Genomic DNA, 23,833 nt, shown 5'->3' with positions numbered 1-23,833 from the left:
CTAGCCGTTATGCCAGGACGAGAAGTCGCAAATTGTGGGCCTGAGGCTGAATTATATATAGATTGTACATCAGTCATTACTATATAATACTAATTATCTTATACTCAAATTTTTTAAAAAAAAAATCAAATTAATTTTTGAAATATTTAAAAGTCAATGTTAACCTTTCACGATCAGCTTAAGATGTCCTTTCAGATCCCTACGGCTTTTGAACAACATTCCATGCTATATCGATTTGGTCATCTTTTCAAGCATTTTGGTTTTAAATTTTTTTTCTTCCATGCCATTTTATAATATGTGGACTTTTATGAGAGAACTGCTAATTTCATTTTAGCTTAGAATAATGACAGCGTATATATTATAAAACAATGGTTATTTATTTATTTTAATTATTTTATTACGTAAGAATCATCCGTTACTACTCTTTGGGACGTACTGAATAATCGCTCGACTAACGTAATATCTTAAAAACCACGTCCATCAGATAACTCAGACGGACAAGTCATACATGTTTGAGAATGTATCGATGGTGTAAATCAAATTCCTGACTATTGACCAGATACTCATTTACTCCACAAGCTCAAGCACACCTTTAAGATCAAACCAATGATTGTTTATGTTTTAAAATTTTTTAACTACATTCTATCACAACCAACTGATAAAAGTTTTCTTATGTTTTACATTTTTTTTAGAGATAATTATCTCAATTTTCTCAGCCCACAAAGAGACTTTAATTTTCTACTGACAAAAAATGAGTTTTTCGTTGACTTTTATTTTGTAAATTATATATATAAAATTACGAAGAAATATTCTTCTTCTTACGTGTATATTAGTTGAATGAGATTCCATTGATGAATATTCTATCACAATTTTTATTGTATTAGAAGAAATAAGATCTTGATGTATTGAAATATATAGGTCTTCAAGTTTTTTTAATCGATTTAACAAAGGATTAATATGTCTAATTGTAAAGGATGTTTACAAAAATAATTTCCTAAATTTTTTGAATAATATAGTATATACTATTTTTTACAATAATTTTTTATGTATTCTAGATTTTATTTACAATAAAATTAAATGTTTATAGATGTCAAAATTTAGAATATTTTATAAATTATTGTTCAACAAAATATAGGGTTGGTCGGGAAATTAATAACATTAATGAGACAATCAGGACCACATCTATCAAGTTCATGAAATGCTAGATGTCTTAATTTAATAATTACTTTTGATTTTAAACTTGTTACTTTATGTTTAGGTACGTAAAACGTCGATTTGTTTTGGCAATAATTGATGGAGAAATTGTGTTATTTAATAATATTTTTAAAAATTTCTTTGATTATTTTTAATGCATGAAATTAAAACTTGATAAAGACATCGTTTTTGTGAGAGTAGTTTTAAAAATTTGTATAAAATCCAAGTCAACTTTGAGATTGATCCACTATTTTATCTTGCATATGTTTTCTTTTTGACAATTCACCCAATAGGTATAGAATCTTGTTATAAAAATATTAAATTTTTTATGCTGTAAGCGTTACATTTATTTGGTTAGTTATGTTATGAAAAATATTGTGTGATATTACTGATATATGTTGATTTAAGTGAAAAATATTAATCGATCTGTCTCACGTATATAAACTTGTGAGATCGTTTCATGCTTGAAAAATTATAGGTTAAACTTCCAAATATGTCATTCGTAGAATGTAGTCTAGATATGTATGTGTGTATATAGGTGTATATGTAGGGTATGTCTTTTGTGATACGGTCTCACGAATCTTTATAGGTGAGACGGGTCAACCATACTAATATTAACAATAAAAAGTAATACTTTTAGCATAAAAAAATATTATTTTTTCATGGATGACCCAAATAAAAGATCTGTATCACAAAAAATATCACAAAATACGACTCATAAAACCGTCTCACACAAATTTTTGTCACATACATAATCGATAACAACAATTACAACAACAACTATAACAACCAACACTGTTCAATTTGAAATTTTATTCAATTTAGAAAAATGTTTAATCCAAAAATATAACCAACAACTGCTGGTTTCCCACTATAAAAATGGCTTGTGCCTCTTGAAACTGATACATTTCCATCCAAAAAATCTATTTTTTGGAGAGAATTTGCTGATATTCTTGAAGCATGTCGTTGCTTTCGGATCTCATCAACTTCAACCTCTCAGAATGCACTGATAAGATCATTGCAGAATATATCTGGTCAGTGTTTTCTTTGTACTTTTTTGGTTACAACGGCGAGGCCGGGGTTTCTAACCTTGGTCTCTTCCATTATGCCATTCCAACGCTCGTTCTCTTTGTATTTTCTGCGGCATTCGTTCGGATCTTTGTGTTTTCATTGGCTTTCTTTGTTTTCATAAGAGTTTTGAAGCAGAATGAGTGTTATGCTATCATTGTTTACACCATTTTTGTATTATTTGGATTCCTGAACAAGTTTGTAGTTAGTTCACTCTGGTGGAAAGATTTTCTATCCACAGACAAATATTTTTGAATGGATTGCTACGTAGTATATATTGGCTAATATACAGTTTCTTGTTTAGTGGAGTTAATATGTAAGATTTGCAAAAGTCAATGGTTTTTTTGGTTTATGTCTATCCATTTTGTTCTTCTCGTAGCAGAGATTGCATAATTCTGTGGGGCTCTGGTCCGGCTAGCCTAATCGACGATTCAATGTAATTAGGGGGTTGAAAGTTTTATTTTTTATTTTTGCTCGAGGGCTGGCTGCCCTTGCATAATTTCTACTATTTCTATTATATTATTCTGGCCTACTGGGAAGTTGTTATTCTTCGATATATAATTTCCTGGTGATTTAAAAGAAATTATTCTTTGTAAATTAATAATTTTTTTAGGAGCTGCAATCACTCTCAATGCGCTAAGAAACTAGAAAAAGGGTTAGTTTTATTGTTTATTTTCTATCAAATTCATGGTGCTTTATTCCACGAGAGATCAAATCTAGTCTAACAGCAGTATCATTTTTTATCGGATGAAGTAGTGTCTTTTATTAAACTGTGTTCAAATGTAACATCTGAGGATCACATCTAGTTTTTAGCCTATCTATTTTGTCAGGGGGTCATCAAATAATCCAATATGTATTTTACGCGTAACCTTCTTATTCTGATGATTTCTAATGCGAAAGTGTGGTGTCAAATATATGCAGGATTGGTGGCTCTGGAATAGACATCAGGAGTAAAGCAAGGGTATGTAAATCATCACATTTTCAAATAGTTTGAGTTTATCGTCACTGTTTTAAGGTTATTGAGCCAAGTTGTTTGGTTTTGTCAGACTGTTCCGGGACCAGTTACCGATCCTTCAAAACTTCCCAAGTGGAACTACGATGGGTCGAGCACAGGCCAAGCTCCAGGAGAAGACAGTGAAGTCATCATTTAGTATGACTATTCCAGTTTTGTCATAATATGTTTCTTTAGAAAAGGTTCAACAAATGATGCATTTTTTTATGCAATGAAACAGTCCTCAAGCCATATTCAAGGACCCATTCAGGAGGGGAAACAACATATTAGTGAGTTACTTCTTGTACCATCAAAATTTTGTTTACCGTTAGCTTCCAAATCTGAGTAGATAGTGATAATTTTTTTGTCTCAACTACAGGTGATGTGTGATTGTTACACTCCTTTTGGCGAACCGATTCCAACGAACAAGAGATATAATGCAGCCAAGATTTTCAGCCATCCCGATGTCCAAGCCGAAGAAACATGGTACCAATTTTCCATTCTGGTGCAGAAATTTTCTACTAATTTCTCTGTTTCTTGTTATTTATTTGTTTTATTTTTAAAATTTTCATTTTAGGTATGGTATCGAACAAGAATACACACTTTTGCAAAAGACTGTTAGGTGGCCTCTTGGATGGCCTACTGGTGGTTATCCTGGACCTCAGGTGATTATCACCCGTAGGAATGCCCTTTTCATTTCCTGATAGCATAATTCAAACCTGAAATACTAGTCTGAAGCTTAACATACAACCACAATTTGCTGAGAAGCCGGTGTGGGATAGTCTGTCATCTGCTATATTTAACTCTTTTCTTGCAATTTAGGGGCCATATTACTGTGGTGTTGGAGCCGACAAAGCTTTTGGACGTGATATAGTCGATGCACACTACAAGGCGTGCCTTTATGCCGGAATCAACATTAGTGGCATCAACGGTGAAGTGATGCCCGGCCAGGTAAACGTCCAACACCTCTTATTCGATACATACCTTTTAAGTAAGTGTTGAAGTTTTGTGATATGAGTTCTGTATCTGCTTTATCAGTGGGAATTCCAAGTTGGACCCTCTGTTGGCATTGCTGCATCTGATGAGGTGTGGATTGCTCGTTACATTCTCGAGGTAATAAATTTCCCGTTAAGTGAAAGATATCCATGAGATTGATGATCGTGTTGAAAAGTCTATTCTTTTGTTGAACAGAGGATCACTGAGATTGCTGGGGTTGTGCTATCTTTTGATCCCAAACCTATTCAGGTAAAACCTTTCCCCCACCGAATTTTCATTTGGATATGAAACACAATTGGAGCGCTAAACATCGTTTCTTGAATTTGTTTGCATAGGGCGACTGGAACGGAGCTGGAGCTCACACTAATTACAGGTAATGTTTCTAGTTTTGTAATGAATCTCTAATTAATTCATACTAAATCTCTGTCGATGAATGTTGGTTTAGCACGAAGTCTATGAGGAAGGAGGGAGGATTTGAAGTAATCAAGAAGGCTATTGAAAAGCTAGGACTGAGGCACAAGGAGCACATTGCTGCCTATGGGGAAGGCAACGAGCGTCGTCTCACAGGAAGACATGAAACTGCAGACATTAACACCTTCAAATGGGTAAAATAACGCATTCTAGTATCGTATACTGTGTATTACATGCACAAAAAATCAAACGAGTTAAAGTTTGTTGGCATTGTTTCGGACAGGGGGTTGCAAACCGCGGTGCTTCCATCCGTGTGGGTCGAGACACTGAGAAAGAAGGAAAAGGATACTTCGAGGACAGGAGGCCAGCTTCGAATATGGACCCGTACGTTGTTACATCCATGATTGCAGAGACAACCTTGCTTGGGAAGCCTTGAACATTTTGTATGAGCAGCATTATCATGAATTTGGGAGTGCTATTTTGTTCACATTTACAAAGAAACGCATTTTTAAGAATAGAACATCAATTCGTCTACTTGTTTTCCATATAGTAGTTATATGTTAGATATTACTTCTTGTAATACATGCTTGGATCATGTACAAGATTGAGTGAGCTCTCCTCTCTTGTTGATCCAGTTTGTGAAATAACTCCACACCATGATTATTAATAAAAGTAACACAAAATTTCAGCTGTGTGTCAAAAGAAAGAAAGTGAATGTTGTCTCAATGTTTTATTTTTCAGATAATGATCAATGCTTTTGTTCATCCGATGGAGCAACTATGGAATGCAGTTCCCAATTGCATGAATGAATTTCAGTACACAAATTTCCTTTATTCAAGAAAACTAGCTTGCTGGTAAAAAATCAAAGAGGGCTGCTAGGAGGTTCTCCCAAATCAATTAGTGGTATATAACTGATTTTGTGGTAATCTTGTCTTCTCAACCGCTCAATGAAATTCCTGGGCATGTCCAAAATGGTCAGGTTTGTGATGGAAGCCATGAAAATCATTCCTTCTGGAATCATCATCAATTCTGGACATTCATAGATAGTGAGATCTGACAGATTTGGCATGGCCTTTTCTTCTACTCTCCATTCCACTAAATTGGTCAAAAACCCAAGTTCAAGACTCTTGAGCTGAGGAAATCCTTTACTCCGACAAACCATTTTTGTGCCAACAAATGCCTCAAATCACAAATGAAGTCTTCGTAGCGTGGGAAGATGTTGTAATGTTTCCATCGGATCTTCCCAAATCACACTACGATAAAGGATCAAAGTGCTAAGATTCTGGAGTACCTGAGGGTCCCAATTCGGCATTCTGCTCAATTCCCCATCAATTTTCAAATAACTGAGTGGGCAATGCATTAACGAATCAATGAGAAGTGAACCTTCTTCAGAAGTCAAATCTGTCATCGAAATTTCTAAACTTGCCTCCAAAATCTGATCCTTCAGTTTAATTATGTGATCAACAACCACATAAAAGCTTTCTATACCAATAACAGACCCACAAAAACGCCGGAGATTGGTTAATTTGAGGAGATGGTTAGAATAAAAGATCTCACCATTGAACCCAATCAATGTCTCCAATTCCGTTAAGCCATCGAGTTTTAGTCTCCCACCATCAAGATTGCCTATCATGATGTGTGTCAGAAAGAGATGCTTCAATCGTCCCATCTTATCAATCGAATTTGGTAACATAATATATAGTTCCGCTCGCAGATCCATTGATTGTAAACATGGAAGTTTGCAGACGAATTCTGGTACCTCATGGCAGACGCTATTTCTTATACTCAAATGCTTGAGCATCACTAGTTTTCGCACAGCATGAGGTAACTTGCCATCCTCAAACTTGCAGTTTTCCAATACCAAGGACTTTGAGAGATCTGAGCAGTGCGTCGCTGAGTAGATTGTCATGAATGTAAATTACTATCAATAAAATCCATGTTTTATTTATTACGTCGACGGATAAAATTATTACATTCTATTTATTACGTCGACGGATAAAATTATGGCTGTTTTGTTATGTTGTTTATCAACCGTGTCAATTTTTATGTACATCAACGAGGTGTCACTCATATATTGTATTTACTTTGTTATTGCGCACCATAACTAAATTAAAAAGTGAGATAATTGATAATATTCAATGATTTAATTATGAATTAATGATACATTTTTTTCCTCACACTTTAATGAAACTGAAGTAGGAAAACCCCGAGTCGCTACCTCTACACTGTCTATTTTCTTTCTTCTCACAGCAACTCCACTTTCCGCTGCACCTTGCACTCTTACTGCACGATGATCCACTTTCTTTGCACCCGCCTATTGATTTCGGAAGCGAAAAGATTACTCCAAACAGTTGTTTCAAGAAAAGGAAAGAATTTGGCTTCTGCGGTCTTTGCATTTACAGTAATAATTGAAACCAAAGGTACCCAAAGATCTGATCTTTATGGATTCACTGGATTAACTACTGCTTACTTAGAACTGGGATTTGTACTAAACGGACATATTATTATTGTACATGCATAAACATATAAGACGTGGTAGAAGAATCAATCGCTGCTCAATTAAAATATTATAATTCCAAAAAGTGTATTCAATTTTAAAAATGTTTCAATTCCAAAAATATAACGAACCCCCACGTCACACTTCTTGAATATTCATATGTCGGAACTATATTTTAAAGAATTTGATCTATTATAAATAATTTTTCATGGATAACTGCTGATTCCCACTATAAAAATGGTTTGTGCCTCTTGAAGCTGATGCATTCCGACCCAAATAATTTATTGTTTGAAGAGAACTTGCATATATTCTTGAAGAATGTCGTTGCTCTCGGATCTCGTCAGCTTCAACCTCTCAGAATGCACTGATAAGATCATTGCAGAGTATATCTGGTCAGTGTTTTCTTTTGTGCTTTCTGAGTTTACATTGACTTAGTTTGTTTACTAATATGTTTCTCCATAGTTTTCAAGCAGAATGAGTGTTATGTCATCATTATTTACACCATTTTCGTATTGTTTTGATTCCTGAACAAGATTGAAGTCCACTCTGGTTGAAAGATTTTCTATCCTCAGAGATACTCGAATCTAATTGAATGGATTCATGCTTAGTGTATATTGGGTTGATACATCGCTACTTGAATACATCTTTTCTTTTTTCCCGTTACTCGTTTCTTGTGCAGTTTCGCTTTGGTGGAGTTAATTTGTAAGTTTTGAACAAGTGATGGTTTTTTTGGTTTATGCCTCTGCTTTTTGTTCTTCTCGTAGCAGAGATTGCATAATGGTGGGGCTCTGTTCCTAGGAGGTTAAAATTTGACTTTTTATACAAAAATATGGTTACATTTTTATTTTTTGCTCGCGGGCTGCCCTTGCATTTTTCTACTTATCCTATTATATTATTCTGGCTACTGGGAAACTGTTATTCTGGAATATACACAATTTCTGCTGATTTTATGCGCTTAAAAACTAGAAAAGAGGGCTGTGTCGCGACTTCCTGTTTTTATGGTGTATCTTCAGTCAAATTCACGGTGCTCTATTCCATGAGAGATCAAATCAAGTCTAGCAGCAGTATAATTTTTGATCGGACGAAGTAGTGTCTTTTAAAAAACTGTGTTCAAATGTAACATTTGAGGATCACATCTAGTTTTTAGCCTATATATTTTGTCAGGGGATCATCAAATAATCCAATATGTATTTTACGCGTGACCTTTCTTATTCCGATGATTGCTAAAGCGAAAGTATGGTGTCTTATTAATATATGCAGGATTGGTGGTTCTGGAATTGACATCAGGAGTAAGGCAAGGGTACGCAAATCCTCCGTTTCTCAATAGTTTATCTGAGTTCATCATCACGGTTATAAGGTTATTGAACCAAGTTGTTTGTTTTTGGCAGACTCTTCCGGGACCTGTTTCCGATCTTTCAAAACTTCCCAAGTGGAACTACGATGGGTCGAGCACAGGCCAAGCTCCAGGAGAAGACAGTGAAGTCATCATTTAGTATGGTCCTTCAAGTTTTGTATGTTTCCTAAGTAAAGGTTCAACAATTAATGCATTTTTTGATGCGATGAAACAGTCCTCAAGCAATATTCAAGGATCCATTCAGGAGGGGAAATAACATATTAGTGAGTTACTTCTTGTACCATCCAAAAATTTTGTTTACCATAAGCCTCCACTCAGTAAGTGATGATTTTGTGTCCAAACTACAGGTGCTGTGTGATTGTTACACTCCTTCTGGCGACCCGATTCCAACGAACAAGAGATATAATGCAGCCAAGATTTTCGACCATCCTGACCTCCAGGCCGAAGAACCATGGTACCATTTTTCCATTCTGGTGCAGAATATTTCTATTCATTTCTCTGTTTCTTTTAGTTGTTTTGTTTTATTTTTAAAATTTTCGTTTTAGGTATGGTATTGAGCAAGAATACACACTTTTTCAAAAGAATGTTAAGTGGCCTCTTGGATGGCCTATTGGTGGTTATCCTGGACCTCAGGTGACTATCACCCGTATGATTGTCCTTTTTGTTTCCTGATAGCATAATTCGATCCCAAAACTACAATTTGCTGAGAAGCTGATGCGGGATTGTCGATCATGTGTTTCTCTCCCATTTCCAATTCTATATCCGCTATATTTCAGTCCTTTCTTGCAATTTAGGGGCCATATTACTGTGGTGTTGGAGCCGACAAAGCTTTTGGACGTGATATAGTCGATGCACACTACAAGGCATGCCTTTATGCTGGAATCAACATTACTGGCGTCAATGGTGAAGTGATGCCCGGCCAGGTAAACTTCTAACACCTCTTATTCTATGCATACCTTTTAAGTAAGTGTTGAAGTTTGTGTATATGTGTTCTGTATCTGCTTTATCAGTGGGAATTCCAAGTTGGACCCTCTGCTGGCATTGCTGCATCTGATGAGGTGTGGATTGCTCGTTACATTCTCGAGGTAATAAATTTCCCGTCAAGTAAAAGATATCCATTAGATTGATGATCACGTTGAAAAGTCTATTCTTTTGTTGAACAGAGGATCACTGAGATTGCTGGGGTGGTGCTATCTTTTGATCCCGTACCTATTCAGGTAAACCTTTCCACCACTGAATTTATCATATATAGTATAATTGGAGAATTAAACAGCGTTTCTTGTATCTGTTTACACAGGGCGACTGGAATGGAGCTGGAGCTCACACTAATTACAGGTAATGTTTCTAGTTTTGTAATGAATCTCTAATTAATTCGTACTAAATCTCTGTCGATGAATGTTGGTTTAGCACGAAGTCAATGAGGAAGGAGGGAGGATACGAAGTCATCAAGAAGGCTATTGAAAAGCTAGGACTGAGGCACAAGGAGCACATTGCTGCTTATGGAGAAGGCAACGAGCGTCGACTAACAGGAAGACACGAAACTGCTGACATCAACACCTTTGAATGGGTAAATTAACTCATTCTAGTATCATAATATCGTGCAAAATGAATCAACCTATTAAAGTTTGCCGGCATTGTTCTGCATAGGGGGTTGCAAGCCGTGGTGGTTCCATCCGTGTTGGTCGAGACACTGAGAAAGAAGGCAAAGGATACTTCGAGGACAGGAGGCCAGCTTCGAATATGGACCCGTACATCGTTACATCCATGATTGCAGAAACAACATTGCTTGGGAAGCCCTGAACATTTTGTATGAGCCATATATTTTGCTTCTCATTTGCAAAGAAACTTGTTTTGGAAAGAACACCAATCCTTTTATTATGTTAGAAATTACTTCTTGTTGTACTACGTTTGCATCCAGTTCCCTAAAGCACGAGTTTCGTTCAATCTGATATATATTGACAAAGTTCCACAGTGGCTGTTACATTCGATCGACTGTTAATTATGTGATACCGTTGTTGATTGTGTCTCGTTGATATGTTTGGTGTATCTTGTAATTAGATTTTGATCTAAAAATTATTATGCAAAAACTTGTGTGAGACGGTCTCACGGGTCGTATTTGTGAGACGGATCTCTTATTAGGGTCACCCATAAAAAAGTATTACTTTTTATGCTAAGAGTATTACTTTTTATTGTGAATATGGGTAGGGTTGACCCGTCTCACAGATTATGATCCGTGAGACGGTCTCACATGAGACCCACTCTAATTATTATGTGATACAATTTGAAAATTAATAATGATATATTCTTTAAATTTTTTTTGAACTACTTTAAAAATTTTAATCATCAACAAATTCTAAAATTATGTTTGGAAGTTAATTTTGATATACGAATCATTACTCAATCCGACTCATGAAATATTGTTATTTTTATATAAAAAAATATTAGTTTTCTTGATCTATTATACTTACATTGATCCGTAGGATTATTTCACAGAAGTTCGGTTCTTATATTTTTTGTAAAATATAGTTTAAACATTAAAATATTTTTCATTTGAAATATGAATCAAAATCCAAAAAATCCGAAAATTAATAATTTTTTTGATATCTAAGGATTTTAATAAAGATTGTTGTCCATAAAATCCAAATTTCATTCCATGTTTTGAGTAGGTCTTTTGTACGGTCTCACAAATATTTATCTATTAGACGGGTCAACTCTACCGATACTTTTAGCACAAAAAGTAATTTTTTTTCATGGATGACTCAAATAGGAAATCTGTCTCACAAAATACGACACATAAGACCGTCTCACACAAGTTTTTGCACCATGTTTTTGCATTTAAAAGCAAGACATTTGATTATATTCAATAATATAAGAGGAAATTGCATAATTATTAAATAATAATAAATTGAATTACTTAATTTGATAATATCAATTTTTTTTTCCGACACTTATAATTGAAAAGAAAGAAAAAATGGAACGAGGTCAACATTCAGAAACTGACCTAATGAAAACTGAAGTAGGAAGAAAATGGCTGGTGCGACCAAGAACATCACCCCATCTCTTCCTCCCTCCTCGATTACACCACCTGTACTCCTCCTCCTCCGCTGCCGCCGCCTGGTACAAACCTCCTACGCATGACCACCACTGTCCGGTGCAGGACACGGATCCCATCATCACCATCCTTTCTCAGGCCATCCAAAATTCCCATTCAAAATCACTCCAAACTTCTCTCAAACAAATTCTCCCTTCTGTAGAACCCCAACACATAATAGCCCTTATCACCCTAAACCCCGACTCGCTGTCTCCAAACTATCTATTTTCTTTCTTCACATGGCTTTCTTCTCACAGCTATTCCACTTTCCGCCACACCTTGCACTCTTACTGCACCATGATCCACTTTCTTTGCACCCACCAATTGCTTTCGGAAGCAAAAAGTTTACTCCAAACAGTTGTTTCAAGAAAAGGAAAAAATTCGGCTTCTGCAGTTTTTGCAGTAATCCTTGAAACTAAAGGTGCCCAAAGATCCGATCTTTATATATTCACTGGATTAATGAATGCTTATTTAGAACTGGGCTTTGTCTCCGATGCTATACAGTGCTTCAGGTTGTCTAAAAAACATAAATTTCGAGTTTCCTTTGATGCATGTAGGAAAGTGCTTGAACATCTAATGAAGTTGAAGTCTTTCAAGGCGGTATGGGGATTCTACAAGGAGATTTTGGAATGTGGGTATCCGGCAAGTTTATATTTTTTCAACAATTTAATGCATAGGTTTTGTAAAGAAGGAGAAATAATGGTCGCCCGGTCTATTTTTTGTGAAATTGGAAAATGGGGTTTAAGGCCAAGTGTTGTTTCTTTCAATACTCTAATAAATGGTTATGTTAAGCTTGGTGATTCGAACGAAGGGTTTAGGTTGAAAGCTTCGATGGAGGCCAGTGGGCTTCAACCTGATATTTATACTTATAATGTTCTAATCAATGGAATGTGCAGAGAGGGTCGAATGGGTGATGCAAACGAATTGTTCAGTGAAATGTTGAACAAAGAATTGGTTCCAAACTACGTCACTTTCACGACATTGATTAACGGACATTGCAAGAACGGTAGGATGGACTTGGCCATGGAGATATATCAGAGAATGTTGGGTGAAAGCTTGACTCCTGATTTGATCACTTACAATACGATTCTCAGTGGTCTTTGCAGGAAGGGAGATATGAATAAAGCACAAGATCTTGTTTTTGAGATGAGTACAAAGGGATTGAAGCCTGATAAAATCACATATACAACATTAATTGATGGGTTTTGTAAGGAGGGAGATTTGGACAAGGCATTTGAATATAGGGAAATAATGCTGAAAGAAAGTATTGTGCTTGATAATGTTGTTTACACGACCCTAATTTTTGGTTTGTGTCATGAAGGGAAAGCTTTTGATGCAGAAAAAATGTTGAGGGAAATGATGAGCGTTGGTTTGAAGCCCGACGATGCTACATATACAATGGTCATTAATGAATTCTGTAAGATAGGGGATATTAAGATTGCTTCTAAGCTGCTCAAGGAGATGCAAAAAAAGGGGCATATACCATCTGTTGTGACTTATAATGTGCTTATGAATGGGTATTGCAAGCAAGGACAGATGAAAAATGCAGACTTGCTTCTAAATGCGATGCTTAATTTAGGGGTTAATCCAGATGATATTACATATAACATCTTATTGGAGGGGCACTGCACATATGGAAACCCCAAGGATGTCTATAAATTGCGGAGTGCTAAAGGGCTTATTCTTGATTATGCTTCTTACACTTCTGTTATTAGCACCTTAAGTAAAATGACTAGCTCACATATGGGATGATCAATCAAGTCAAAACAAAGATTGTGAAATCTCGAGTTGATTTTAGCCACCACATGGATTCTATATTAAGAGGTGAATGCACATCCTTGAATGTTAATACCTTGTGTGCCATGTGATTACAATTTGGTGTGCCATGTGGCTCACAAACATTGTTTCAAGTATAGTTCATTGGGCCATCCATGGTCAAGGATATGATGCTAAAGGGCCATAATATGTGTTGAGTTTGTTGCACCTATTTTCAGATCTACAGGGCAACACATTGTGTTTTCAGTGGAGATTGATATAATGGGGGGCGATCAAAAATCAAGGGGCCATATGTATAAGAGACGGAATATCTCTGTTCAGAAATTTTAATATGCTTGGTAATTCACGTCTAGGTGAGAACATGCTAATAACTTGCTATTGGAACATGAAACGAGATCATATGTAGATAGACTAGTGAAATTTTTTTTGATAATCATGACGTACAAAGGGCGAGCCCTTGCATAATTGCTACAGATAACTTCCCCTTTAGAAACTGAGGTTTTTTGTCCTTTATGCAACTGAAAGGTTCTTCAACTAATGCTTTATTTCTTTCTGGCTTGCAGCAAAAAATGACACCTAGCCTGAAATCCCTAGGTTTGAGTTTGCAACAAACTCAACTTGGCTGCACCGGAGTTGTGCAGTGATGTTGACCTTGAGGACCTGGTCTGATACTATTTGTCATGGCCCCGTCTGCTGGGTGACAGATGATTGGACATGAGTTTTTTCAATGCTAGTTATCGCCCCTGAATGTCGAATGCCTGGTCTATAAGCAAGGTATTACCCCATTGAGCTCCAACTTTCATTTTAAACGAAAAGCAGCTTAAAAATAAATCTTTTATATATTTTTTGTGAAAAGAAGAAAAGGTAAAGATCAACGTTTCCTACTCTGTTGAATATTGACAGGGTCATACAAATTAGCTTTGCAGAACATTTTATACAACTCGACAGAGGAATTCATGCCCCGCATTCTAATTTCTTCTCCTACGTCGTGTATGGTCGAATTCCGGAGAATGCCTCACAATACCAGTTGTAATTCAAACAACTCAAACAATGCATAAAGACATTTATATATTTACTACATAGTTGAATCTACCTATATGAGCTTTTTACAAGATATCAGAATATATTACTTATGATCCTTTTTCGACTTGTCCACTCTCCAGTTCTAGGTTTGATGATTTTATCCTAATGGAGTTTACTCCACAATAAGACAGTAGTACTAAGTGGGGTGATTGCATGTATGTATGCATGAATCCTGAGAGCTAAAATAATTTATTTCCTTATTCAAAGAGCTGCCAAAGTAATAGCTTTCATGAAATCAAATTATTTAAATTTAAATCTTTAGTTTACTCTAATAAAATAATTTGTATAAATACTAAATATGAACAAACAACCATACAGTTTCTTATTAGTCAGGTTTCTTTTGTTACTTATTTAACATCTTCAGAAACACTTTCACGATTGTCTATTAGTCTCGACAAGCAAATAAAATCACATTCAAAATAATATTAAAAAAAATTAAAATTACTCTCACTTACCATTCTTCGACAATAGTGTTTTTTTCCCTTATGGGTGTTAATGTGGAATGAAACAGTATCCATTGAAAATTTGATACTTAGAAAGGAAAAAAAACAAAAGATTGCCTACTGGTGGTACATCTGGTTGCCACTAACCATAAAAGGATATAAAATATTCATATGTGTGTGTGTGTGTGTGTGTGTTTGTGTGTGTGTGTGTGTTCAGAGGTAGCCCCAGGTATACCAGGTGGGAGCAAAATCTTTAATAAAATATTTTAGACAAAGTCGTGGAATATTTTTATTGAATTTATGAAAGTTGTATTCATTTTTATAGAACATTAGTGTAAGAACAATAACTGACGAAACAGTTTAAAAAAATAAAATAGAATTTTCACAAAATTACACAACATTATTTTTATTGAATTTATGAAAGTTTAAAAATGTATTCATTCAGGTGTTTTTTTATTAGTATTCTTATATTCGTGATAATATAACTTTATCCAGGTTAGATAAAGAACACCTGGATAAAGTTATATTATCACAAAAATACTAATAAAAGAGTATCTGGATAAAACAATATTATCACGGGAATTAAACACAAAATAAAACTATAAAAGTAAAGGCAACTCAACTTGCTTGAGTAGGTCTTCTTATGTGGCAAAGAAGAACAATTTTTTTCCAAGCTTTAAAACTAAAACTGTGTTTTAAAACATAGGATTTTTGTCCTAATATGGACAAATCATAAATGTACAGAAAATTGTGTCCAAAATACACAAGACATTACATGGTTGTATCCATGTCACATCAACATATTTTTTCAAGTTTTGACTCTGTTATATCTACAAAATACTTAATGTCTTTTATATATCGTTCGAATGCAAGATTTGAATTCATTAATTTAAAATTCATTTAATTGTTTTGAATGAATTTATGTTAGTTGAGTTTCGAAAAGTCTTCAATTCAAATCGAATTATCTCGTCCATCCGCAACTTCTACACGTCGAAGGAAAAAGAGTACAATTAAGTAAGTGCCAAAGTTATGCATTAATTATTGGGTAAAAGTAAAATTTATTTGGGAAAACTGAAACGCACACTAAAAAAAAATCTATTGGCCTAACTAAATAACCAACCTATTTTTTCCACTTGCTATCTCGTATACGATGAAGTCCACTGTATATACACTATACTATATATTTAATTTAAGATAATACACATATTTTTCTCCGGTGCTGCCCATTTTAATAATTAACTCAATTTAATTATACAAGTTATTTCAGGGTTTTCAAACATTAAAAAATGTATATACATACACATATATATATATATATATACATATATATAATTTATTTAAAAGAAACAGCTAAATGAACAAACTGACGCTACATGAAGTGATCGAAATGTTTTGGTTAATTAATTTCAGTTAGAAAATAATTATAGTGTATAAGTCTCTATCATTCATATATTTTCGAACTTCCAATTTATAATTTTTTTTCATAATATTATATATTACTTGAGTGACGATAAGTTATAACTCAGTCAGATATATATATATATATATATATATATATATATATATATATATATATATATATATATATATATATTTAAAATTCTGGTTGTTATCTAATTGTAGTAAACTTTCTCCTAAACCAGAAACTAAACAAAAAATGCTAAAGTGTATAATATGGGTAATGGGACATTATGTCACAAAATAGAATAATCTTTATTATTATTTTAAGACATCATAAAAAGTAGAACTAAAAATTATTTGCCTATATAGCTAGGAAGCTGTAAGAAATGAAATTGTAATATATTATTAGGCAGTAAAATAAACATAAGATCACGTTGCTTGGTCATTTCGGAAGTGGAAATCAATTTTTTTATATAAAAAAAATCAAACAGAACATCTCCAATGTTTCTCGGGGTCATATTATTCTACTCCTCATAAATATATTCTTAGGTATTTATTCGGCCCATATGCCATATTAATTTTTTTTGTTTACGTCACCAAATTTACATTTATTGTATTTTGAATTCTAACTAATTAATTAATTAGTTGGTCTCATGTGAGACCGTATCACGGATTTTAATATGTGAGACGGGTCAACCATACTCATATTCACAATAAAAAGTAATACCTTTAACATAAAAATTAATATTTTTTCATGGATGACCCAAATAAGAGATCTGTCTCACAAATACGACCCGTGAGACCGTCTCACATAAGTTTTGCTTTAATTAATCTAGTCTCTATTTCGATTCTTACGAGATAACCACACAGTTGTACTATTTATCTTCCTTGAACATATAATTCTCGTCATCAATCTTAATTTAAACATTAATTAATGTCATAAAAGGAATACACGACTTTTGATTAAAAAAATAGTCCATTTGCTTTTGTTTTTCTTTTTCCTTCCCTAAATCACACATCACATCATAATTTTCAACGGCTTCTGTTCAGTGTTCATAACCCATTACAACTATACACACACACACACACATATATATATATATATATATATATATATATATATATATATATATATATATATATATATATATATATCAGCAAGTTTATCTTAGGACACATATACCTCTATTTATTGTTATCACAATAGATATGTATATGTGTATAATTCATCCCAAAAAGTTGTATGAGAATATTTTACGTGTTAATTTTTTTAATCAACAAAAATATAAATCAAGTCGACATATCTCACGGATACTGTCTCACAAGAAAGTTATTCATGATACATATATTTGCTAACTTGCTACGTAATGTAATATATAAAGATAACGTATTAGAATAATAAGTATTAGACATTAAAAAATGAATTATAATGTTGGAGAAGAAACCGAAAAAGAAAAGAAAAGAAAATGTTGATAGGAAACATGATCAGACCTCGAAGTTTCGATAAATACATGATTTGAGTGCAACAGTTGCTATCATCCAAGATAACTGCATGTGATAACATATCAACGAGATCATATCATATGCAATTACAGCCATGGAGATCGATGAAGCCATTTTCGAGCATTAATGTCACTCACTGTTTCACGTGAATTCACATCACCCGTTTTGATTTTGTCCTTTTCATCACATAAATATTTGTCGATTTTCAATTAAATTGGATTGGATTCGACCCGAGATTTCTATCTATCGTCGACGATCGGGAAATGTCGTTCAAGCAGCAACCGCCGCAGGTGGATGGGAATAGGGCCGGGGGAGAAGAAGACGAAAGGGATGCGGTTGACGGGGGAGATGAGTACGTGATGGAGGAATTCATGAGGGACCGAGTCCGTTCATCGAGAGGCAGCCGATTCACGTTGATGGAGAATGAGTTGTCCGCTCAGAGGAAGTTTAGCAGGCAGAGCGTCATTAATGGCCTCAGAGATCTCTCCCAAGGATTCTTCATCCACCCCGATAACAAGTAAGAATTCTCTCTAATCTACGAGATTTAACACAAACGATAAGATTCATAAAAACTACTTTCTTGCGAATTAATAACGTACGGGGAAGCTAGAGATTCCGGCCATGCAAGGGATATGGGGTTGACTTTTGAGTTTTCTTGATTCATGGCTCATGTCTTTAAATTGAAGGACAAGTTTTTTGGCTAACGAGTACGAATTGATGGCTATGTAGACTCGGAGATGACAGGTGGAAAATAAAATGGTTTTTTGTCCCTAAATATTTATGAATATTGATTGCTAAAAATAGGCCTTGGTAGATTTCTAAATGTCATTATTTCGCCATCTGGTTCTTTATTTTAAGATTAGATTTCGCACGTAAGGCTTTCTTCTTGACCATCTTGTGAGGGTATATTTGTGAAACAGATTAATTCAACTAACATATATTATAAAAATTTATATTTTATATAAAAATATTTTTCGTTAATGGAATCGAGTCAAATATTCGACAAACAAAGCAAACGATCTCAAAAAAGCTTTTGTGACGTAAGAAAATGCGGGCAAGGCGTAATTGTCTTTTGCTAAATTTGTGTCGTTTGAATGAGTTATATCGACAAGGAAAGAAGATTATATACTGTAATTCATCATTCGTGTATCAATAACTGATAAATCCATTACAACGTAACAAAGTCGGAATTTTGAAAAATTAAATAAATATTTTCCTTACATGGAAAGTTTGGCAATACCTTATATTCTACGTACGAACACCAATCAGAAAAATTCTTATTCCCCACAGATATTTTGACTTATTTTTCCCTGAAAAATAAGGATAAGTGGCGTGCATATATATGAATTGGATTCTACGTTTATTTTCTAAAATATATATTTGACTTGCTAAATTTTTGGTCTTGTATATATGATATCTGTAATATTTACATAAAATAAACGATGAGTTTCATGCAGCCATGCATTAAACATGGTGTGAGAATTTACGTGTTATTTAATTTTGTGTTTTTCGAAGTTCAATTAATGAGCAAAAATTAAAGTTGAAATCCTAAAACTGCGTATATGTTATACAGAAAATAGCATGGTTGAACACAGTTATTTCAAGTGACAATGCATTTTTTGACTATTCGAATCTTGATTATTGGAGGATAAAAATGCAGGTGGTACAAGGTATGGGAGAAATTCATACTGATCTGGGCAATTTACTCATCTTTCTTCACACCAATGGAGTTTGGCTTCTTTCGAGGGCTGCCTAAGAATCTTTTATTCTTAGACATTGCCGGTCAAGTGGCTTTCCTTTTTGACATTATCTTGCAATTCTTTGTGGCTTACAGAGATAGTCATTCCTACAAATTAGTCCACAAGCGTACCCCAGTCGCCCTCCGGTTGGTATTTTCGTTTCCTCTCGTAGTCTTGGACACTACATGAATGCAATGCAAAACGTGCATTCTCATAAGTTTTTTTTTTTTTGCTGTATTTTTATTTTGAGTTGATGTCTGTCTTTCTTTCTTTTTACTTTTCAGGTATCTCAAATCCCATTTCATATTTGACCTTCTAGGTTGCATGCCCTGGGATATTATCTATAAGGTTTGATATTCTCATCTACTGGATATATACTTACTGGGAAAACCATTGACGTGAAATAATTTTATATTTGAATGAAAGAAAGTAAATGGTTAGTCTACAATGGGAAAAACCATTGAAATTTTTCGACACTACAAAAGTAGAGACTGTGAAGAATTGAGAGTACCACACAAAATTGAGATGACAGTACTATCTTAATTTGTTCATCTCATTTACTTAACAAATAACTTGATTTTCTAATTAGGCTGTTGGTAGGAAAGAAGAGGTCCGTTACCTTCTATGGATTAGATTGACTCGAGTTCGCAAGGTTACCAATTTCTTCCAGGTGATGGAAAAGGATATCAGAATAAATTACCTTTTCACAAGGATAGCGAAACTTCTTGCTGTGGAACTCTATTGCACACATACAGCAGCTTGTATCTTCTACTACTTAGCTACTACTCTCCCCGAAGAAAAGGAAGGCTACACATGGATTGGGAGTTTGAAAATGGGGGATTATAGTTATTCTCATTTTAGAGAGATTGATCTCTGGAATCGATACACCACTTCTCTATATTTTGCCATAGTAACCATGGCAACCGTAGGTGAGTCTTCCTAGTCTTATAATTCATTGCTACATCTGGCATTTATCTTGTGTTATGGATTAAAATTTGAACTGTTTCCTTTCCTCAAGTTGCCATTGCATCACTACTTCTCTAACCAACAATCACGGTCTCGTGCAGGGTATGGAGATATACATGCAGTCAACTTGAGGGAAATGATATTTGTTATGATATATGTCTCTTTCGACATGATTCTTGGCGCATATTTGATTGGTAACATGACGGCCTTGATCGTAAAAGGATCGAAAACAGAAAGATATAGGGACAAAACAACAGATCTTATGAAATATATGAACAGAAATAAACTGGGAAGGGATCTCCGTAATCAAATAAAAGGGCACTTGCGTCTACAATATGAAAGCAGCTACACTGATGCAGCTGTTCTCCAAGATATTCCAATCTCCATTCGTGCCAAGGTAGGCTCCTCAAGACCATATTTACACAAACCAATGCAATCCGAATTTTGGAAATTAAGAGTTTTTTAAAGCTTTAGCATTTACTATTAGAGCATTGAGAATTCCTGGAAAATTGTGATGCAGATGCTACACATATTATCATCGTTGAAAAGATAATATTTTAAGTTACAAAGCCATTCACTTTTTTGCAGATATCTCAGTCCCTGTACAAGTCATATGTTGAGAATATTCCTCTTTTCAAGAACTGCTCCTTAGAATTCATCAATCAAACTGTAAGTCGATCTCTTTACTATTTTTTTTTTTTAAAAAAATACTGCTACTACATATATTTGTTTTTTTAAATTGGAAGATCAATATTGACTCTGTAGGTAACTAAGGTCCATGAAGAATTTTTCCTGCCGGGAGAAGTGATAATGGAACAGGGAAATGTTGTAGATCAACTTTATTTTGTTTGTGATGGCGTTCTGGTACATTTCTTGAAATTCTCACAATTTTTTCCCCTAAACCCAATTTCCTCTGTGTTTTGATTTTCAGATGATGGATTGAGTTATAGATGCTTCATTTTTTTTCACAGGAAGAAGTTGGCATTGGAGCAGATGGGTTAGAAGATACAGTCTCTCTTCTGAAGCCCAACAGCTTGTTCGGAGAGATTTCCATTCTTTGTAACGTCCCCCAGCCATATACTGTTCGAGTTCGTGAGCTGTGTCGACTCCTGCGGATTGATAAACAATCTTTTTCGAGTATTCTTGAGATATATTTTCACGATGGCCGAAAAATATTAACTAACTTGTTGGAGGTAGTTAAACTTTGTCCACTTGCTCCACATACGTTTTCTCCATTTTGTCACCATTTAAGTAATGCGAAAAAACATCTCGATGAACATGAATTATCCTAAAAAATCTAACAAGTTTTGCAATTATGTAGCTCAAAGAATCAAATATTCGTGTGAAGCAACTGGAGTCTGATATTACATTCCATATTGGAAAACATGAGGCTGGGCTAGCTTTGAGAGTGAATAGTGCAGCTTATTTTGGTGATTTGAATCAACTAAAAAGCCTGATTAGAGCTGGAGCTGATCCCAACAAGAGAGACTATGATGGCAGATCAGCCTTGGTAAGGAAATTATTCATTGTGATTTGCTAAAGAACTCACTTGATTAGTTCGCCAAGGTATTATAATGCTTAGTCAACTGCAAATTCTTTTGTCCCAAAGCAAATTAAATTCCCACACTACTCTTCATTGCTGAAAGAAAAAAATATGATTTAGAGTCTGTTCCTCAATGGGAGGACTTTGAAATGTTTTTTTTTCCATCTGTTTGCCCATTATTGAATACTGAAAATGATTATAAGGCTTTCCTCGAGACATTCTTCATACGTGTGGTGAACCAACAACGCTATACGACGGACAAGATAATGGAAATTCATCAAGATTGAACTTCGAAAGAAGTGAAAAAACGCCTATTTCTAAAAAGCATGCGCTATTTTTTCCCCTACAGCATCTTGCTGCAGCTAGAGGATTCGAAGATATTACTAATTTCCTTCTACAAGAAGGCGTGGACGTCAATGCTGCAGGTAAACTACAGAAGCGATGCTTTTCAGATGCATTAAATTTGTAAAATAAGTACTTGAAATGCTGCAGAAAGTAATTTTTTCGTGTGTTTCTGAACAGACAATTCTGGAAGCACACCAATACTTGAAGCCATCAAGAACGGGCATGACAAAGTTGCTTCTTTGCTTTCCAGAGAAGGGGCGTTATTAAAAATAGTTAATGCTGGTAGTTTCTTGTGCTCTGTGGTTGCAAAAGGCGAGTCAGATTTGCTCAGAAGGGTGTTAACTTATGGCATGGATCCGAACACTGAAGATTATGATAATCGAACACCACTTCATATAGCTTGTTCTCAAGGATATTATATGATGGCTAAGCTGCTTTTGGACGCAGGAGCCAGCGTTTTCGCCAAGGACAGGTATGTTTGATTCTTTCACCATTGACAATGCTCATTGATATAGATATGATGTGAAATATTAAACATATATAACAACTTATAGCATATTCATTAATTTCCAACACTTTCTAGCCGCTAGAGCATTACATAGAATACGAACTCAACTCAATATGATCAAGTCACCCTGAATCTAACATTGTTTGGCTGCGCATAATCTTTACAAGATGGGGGAACACAGCAGTTGATGAAGCGAGAATGTCCGGAAACAAAAACATAATTAGGCTCTTGGACGAAGCAAAGGCAACTCAATCATCCAGATTTCCTGATCTTTCTGAAGAGGTTACAGGTACTATAAAATCCTTGTACTTTTGTATGCTCCTACCGAATTCAGATAGTGACAAATGTCAGCTTTTTAACAGATAAAGCACACCAAAAGAAGTGCACCGTGTTCCCTTTTCATCCATGGCATCCCAAGGAGGGTCGAAAACATGGCCTAGTAATGTGGGTTCCTCGGAGCATTGAAGAACTGATTGAAGTAGCTTCAAAGAAGCTAGAGTTGCCAGATCCATCTAGTTATTGTATTCTATCAGAAGATGCAGGGAAAATCCTTGATGTGGATTTGATTACGGATGGTCAATTGTTGTACATGATCAATGAACAAACGAATGCCAAACCATGAGGTGTAGCTTTGGACTGTATCCTTGTACATAATGTAATTCTTCTACCCCATGAAAATCAATGTAGCATCCATTTTGGAGTTGGTTACCGTTTACACTTGTCTGAAATTAATTATTAAAACTAATTATTCAATAATGAGGACAAAGAAAGTTGTTATATGTATCAAATATTTTAAATATTATCAAATAACATACTTTAATAATTGAAAGCATAATACTAACGTTAGATTTTTAACTTTTCATATATTATGATCATATAACTCCGCCATGGCCGGTCCCAAGCCCGGGTAAAGGAGAAAAGGGT

At 34.7% G+C, this 23,833-nt stretch overlaps 4 protein-coding genes across 9 annotated transcripts; all 4 read left to right on the top strand.

Annotated features, from left to right (window-relative positions):
* Positions 1 to 2,006: 2,006 nt before the first annotated feature.
* LOC140838388 (glutamine synthetase cytosolic isozyme 2-like) lies at positions 2,007 to 5,354 on the top strand. The gene is made up of 12 exons (XM_073204649.1): positions 2,007 to 2,228; positions 3,184 to 3,223; positions 3,309 to 3,412; positions 3,495 to 3,543; positions 3,633 to 3,739; positions 3,831 to 3,918; positions 4,076 to 4,204; positions 4,292 to 4,366; positions 4,445 to 4,498; positions 4,585 to 4,622; positions 4,695 to 4,854; positions 4,944 to 5,354. The coding sequence occupies exons 1-12, from the start codon at positions 2,155 to 2,157 to the stop codon at positions 5,094 to 5,096; spliced, it is 1,071 nt and encodes a 356-aa protein (XP_073060750.1). The 5' UTR covers positions 2,007 to 2,154; the 3' UTR covers positions 5,097 to 5,354.
* Positions 5,355 to 6,874: 1,520 nt separating this feature from the next.
* Positions 6,875 to 10,462, top strand: LOC140838389 (glutamine synthetase cytosolic isozyme-like). 2 transcript variants are annotated; one of them, XM_073204651.1, is made up of 13 exons: positions 6,875 to 7,080; positions 7,415 to 7,549; positions 8,418 to 8,457; positions 8,546 to 8,649; positions 8,726 to 8,774; positions 8,859 to 8,965; positions 9,057 to 9,144; positions 9,306 to 9,434; positions 9,522 to 9,596; positions 9,675 to 9,728; positions 9,809 to 9,846; positions 9,919 to 10,078; positions 10,159 to 10,462. In XM_073204651.1, exons 2-13 carry the CDS (start codon positions 7,476 to 7,478, stop codon positions 10,309 to 10,311), a joined length of 1,071 nt encoding a protein of 356 aa, XP_073060752.1. In that variant the 5' UTR covers positions 6,875 to 7,080; positions 7,415 to 7,475; the 3' UTR covers positions 10,312 to 10,462. The 2 variants fall into 2 exon arrangements, with proteins under 2 accessions (XP_073060752.1, XP_073060751.1); XM_073204650.1 differs by lacking the exon at positions 6,875 to 7,080 and having other exon boundaries at positions 7,332 to 7,549.
* A 1,021-nt stretch (positions 10,463 to 11,483) lies between these two features.
* Positions 11,484 to 14,527, top strand: LOC140838387 (uncharacterized). Of its 5 annotated transcripts, none has more exons than XM_073204646.1 (4): positions 11,484 to 13,426; positions 13,597 to 13,731; positions 13,942 to 14,152; positions 14,282 to 14,527. In XM_073204646.1, exon 1 carries the CDS (start codon positions 11,516 to 11,518, stop codon positions 13,352 to 13,354), a length of 1,839 nt encoding a protein of 612 aa, XP_073060747.1. In that variant the 5' UTR covers positions 11,484 to 11,515; the 3' UTR covers positions 13,355 to 13,426; positions 13,597 to 13,731; positions 13,942 to 14,152; positions 14,282 to 14,527. The 5 variants fall into 5 exon arrangements, with proteins under 5 accessions (XP_073060747.1, XP_073060746.1, XP_073060748.1 ...); XM_073204645.1 differs by having other exon boundaries at positions 13,519 to 13,731; XM_073204647.1 differs by lacking the exon at positions 13,597 to 13,731.
* A 3,236-nt stretch (positions 14,528 to 17,763) lies between these two features.
* Positions 17,764 to 23,621, top strand: LOC140838386 (potassium channel SKOR). The gene is made up of 13 exons (XM_073204642.1): positions 17,764 to 18,325; positions 19,469 to 19,693; positions 19,832 to 19,895; positions 20,137 to 20,476; positions 20,615 to 20,910; positions 21,102 to 21,182; positions 21,279 to 21,377; positions 21,485 to 21,706; positions 21,835 to 22,023; positions 22,406 to 22,481; positions 22,579 to 22,873; positions 23,077 to 23,198; positions 23,272 to 23,621. Exons 1-13 carry the CDS (start codon positions 18,072 to 18,074, stop codon positions 23,529 to 23,531), a joined length of 2,523 nt encoding a protein of 840 aa, XP_073060743.1. The 5' UTR covers positions 17,764 to 18,071; the 3' UTR covers positions 23,532 to 23,621.
* The last annotated feature ends 212 nt before the right edge of the window (positions 23,622 to 23,833 follow it).

This window comes from Primulina eburnea, chromosome 8 (genome assembly GCF_022965805.1).
Source record: "Primulina eburnea isolate SZY01 chromosome 8, ASM2296580v1, whole genome shotgun sequence".
Lineage (NCBI taxonomy): Eukaryota > Viridiplantae > Streptophyta > Magnoliopsida > Lamiales > Gesneriaceae > Primulina > Primulina eburnea.
This window is presented reverse-complemented; position numbering and strand designations above follow the sequence as displayed.

Excerpts from the sequence above, each read along its gene's own strand:
- LOC140838387 (XM_073204647.1), top strand. The coding sequence starts at position 11,516 with ATGAAAACTGAAGTAGGAAGAAAATGGCTGGTGCGACCAAGAACATCA.
- LOC140838389 (XM_073204651.1), top strand. The coding sequence starts at position 7,476 with ATGTCGTTGCTCTCGGATCTCGTCAGCTTCAACCTCTCAGAATGCACT. Across the intron at positions 9,145-9,305 it reads GTGGTTATCCTGGACCTCAG|GGGCCATATTACTGTGGTGT; the intron begins GTGACTATCACC and ends CTTGCAATTTAG. Across the intron at positions 9,435-9,521 it reads GTGAAGTGATGCCCGGCCAG|TGGGAATTCCAAGTTGGACC; the intron begins GTAAACTTCTAA and ends CTGCTTTATCAG.
- LOC140838388 (XM_073204649.1), top strand. The coding sequence starts at position 2,155 with ATGTCGTTGCTTTCGGATCTCATCAACTTCAACCTCTCAGAATGCACT. Across the intron at positions 2,229-3,183 it reads ATCATTGCAGAATATATCTG|GATTGGTGGCTCTGGAATAG; the intron begins GTCAGTGTTTTC and ends AAATATATGCAG. Across the intron at positions 3,413-3,494 it reads GACAGTGAAGTCATCATTTA|TCCTCAAGCCATATTCAAGG; the intron begins GTATGACTATTC and ends GCAATGAAACAG.
- LOC140838386 (XM_073204642.1), top strand. The coding sequence starts at position 18,072 with ATGTCGTTCAAGCAGCAACCGCCGCAGGTGGATGGGAATAGGGCCGGG. Across the intron at positions 19,694-19,831 it reads CGTACCCCAGTCGCCCTCCG|GTATCTCAAATCCCATTTCA; the intron begins GTTGGTATTTTC and ends TTTACTTTTCAG. Across the intron at positions 21,183-21,278 it reads TAGAATTCATCAATCAAACT|GTAACTAAGGTCCATGAAGA; the intron begins GTAAGTCGATCT and ends TTGACTCTGTAG.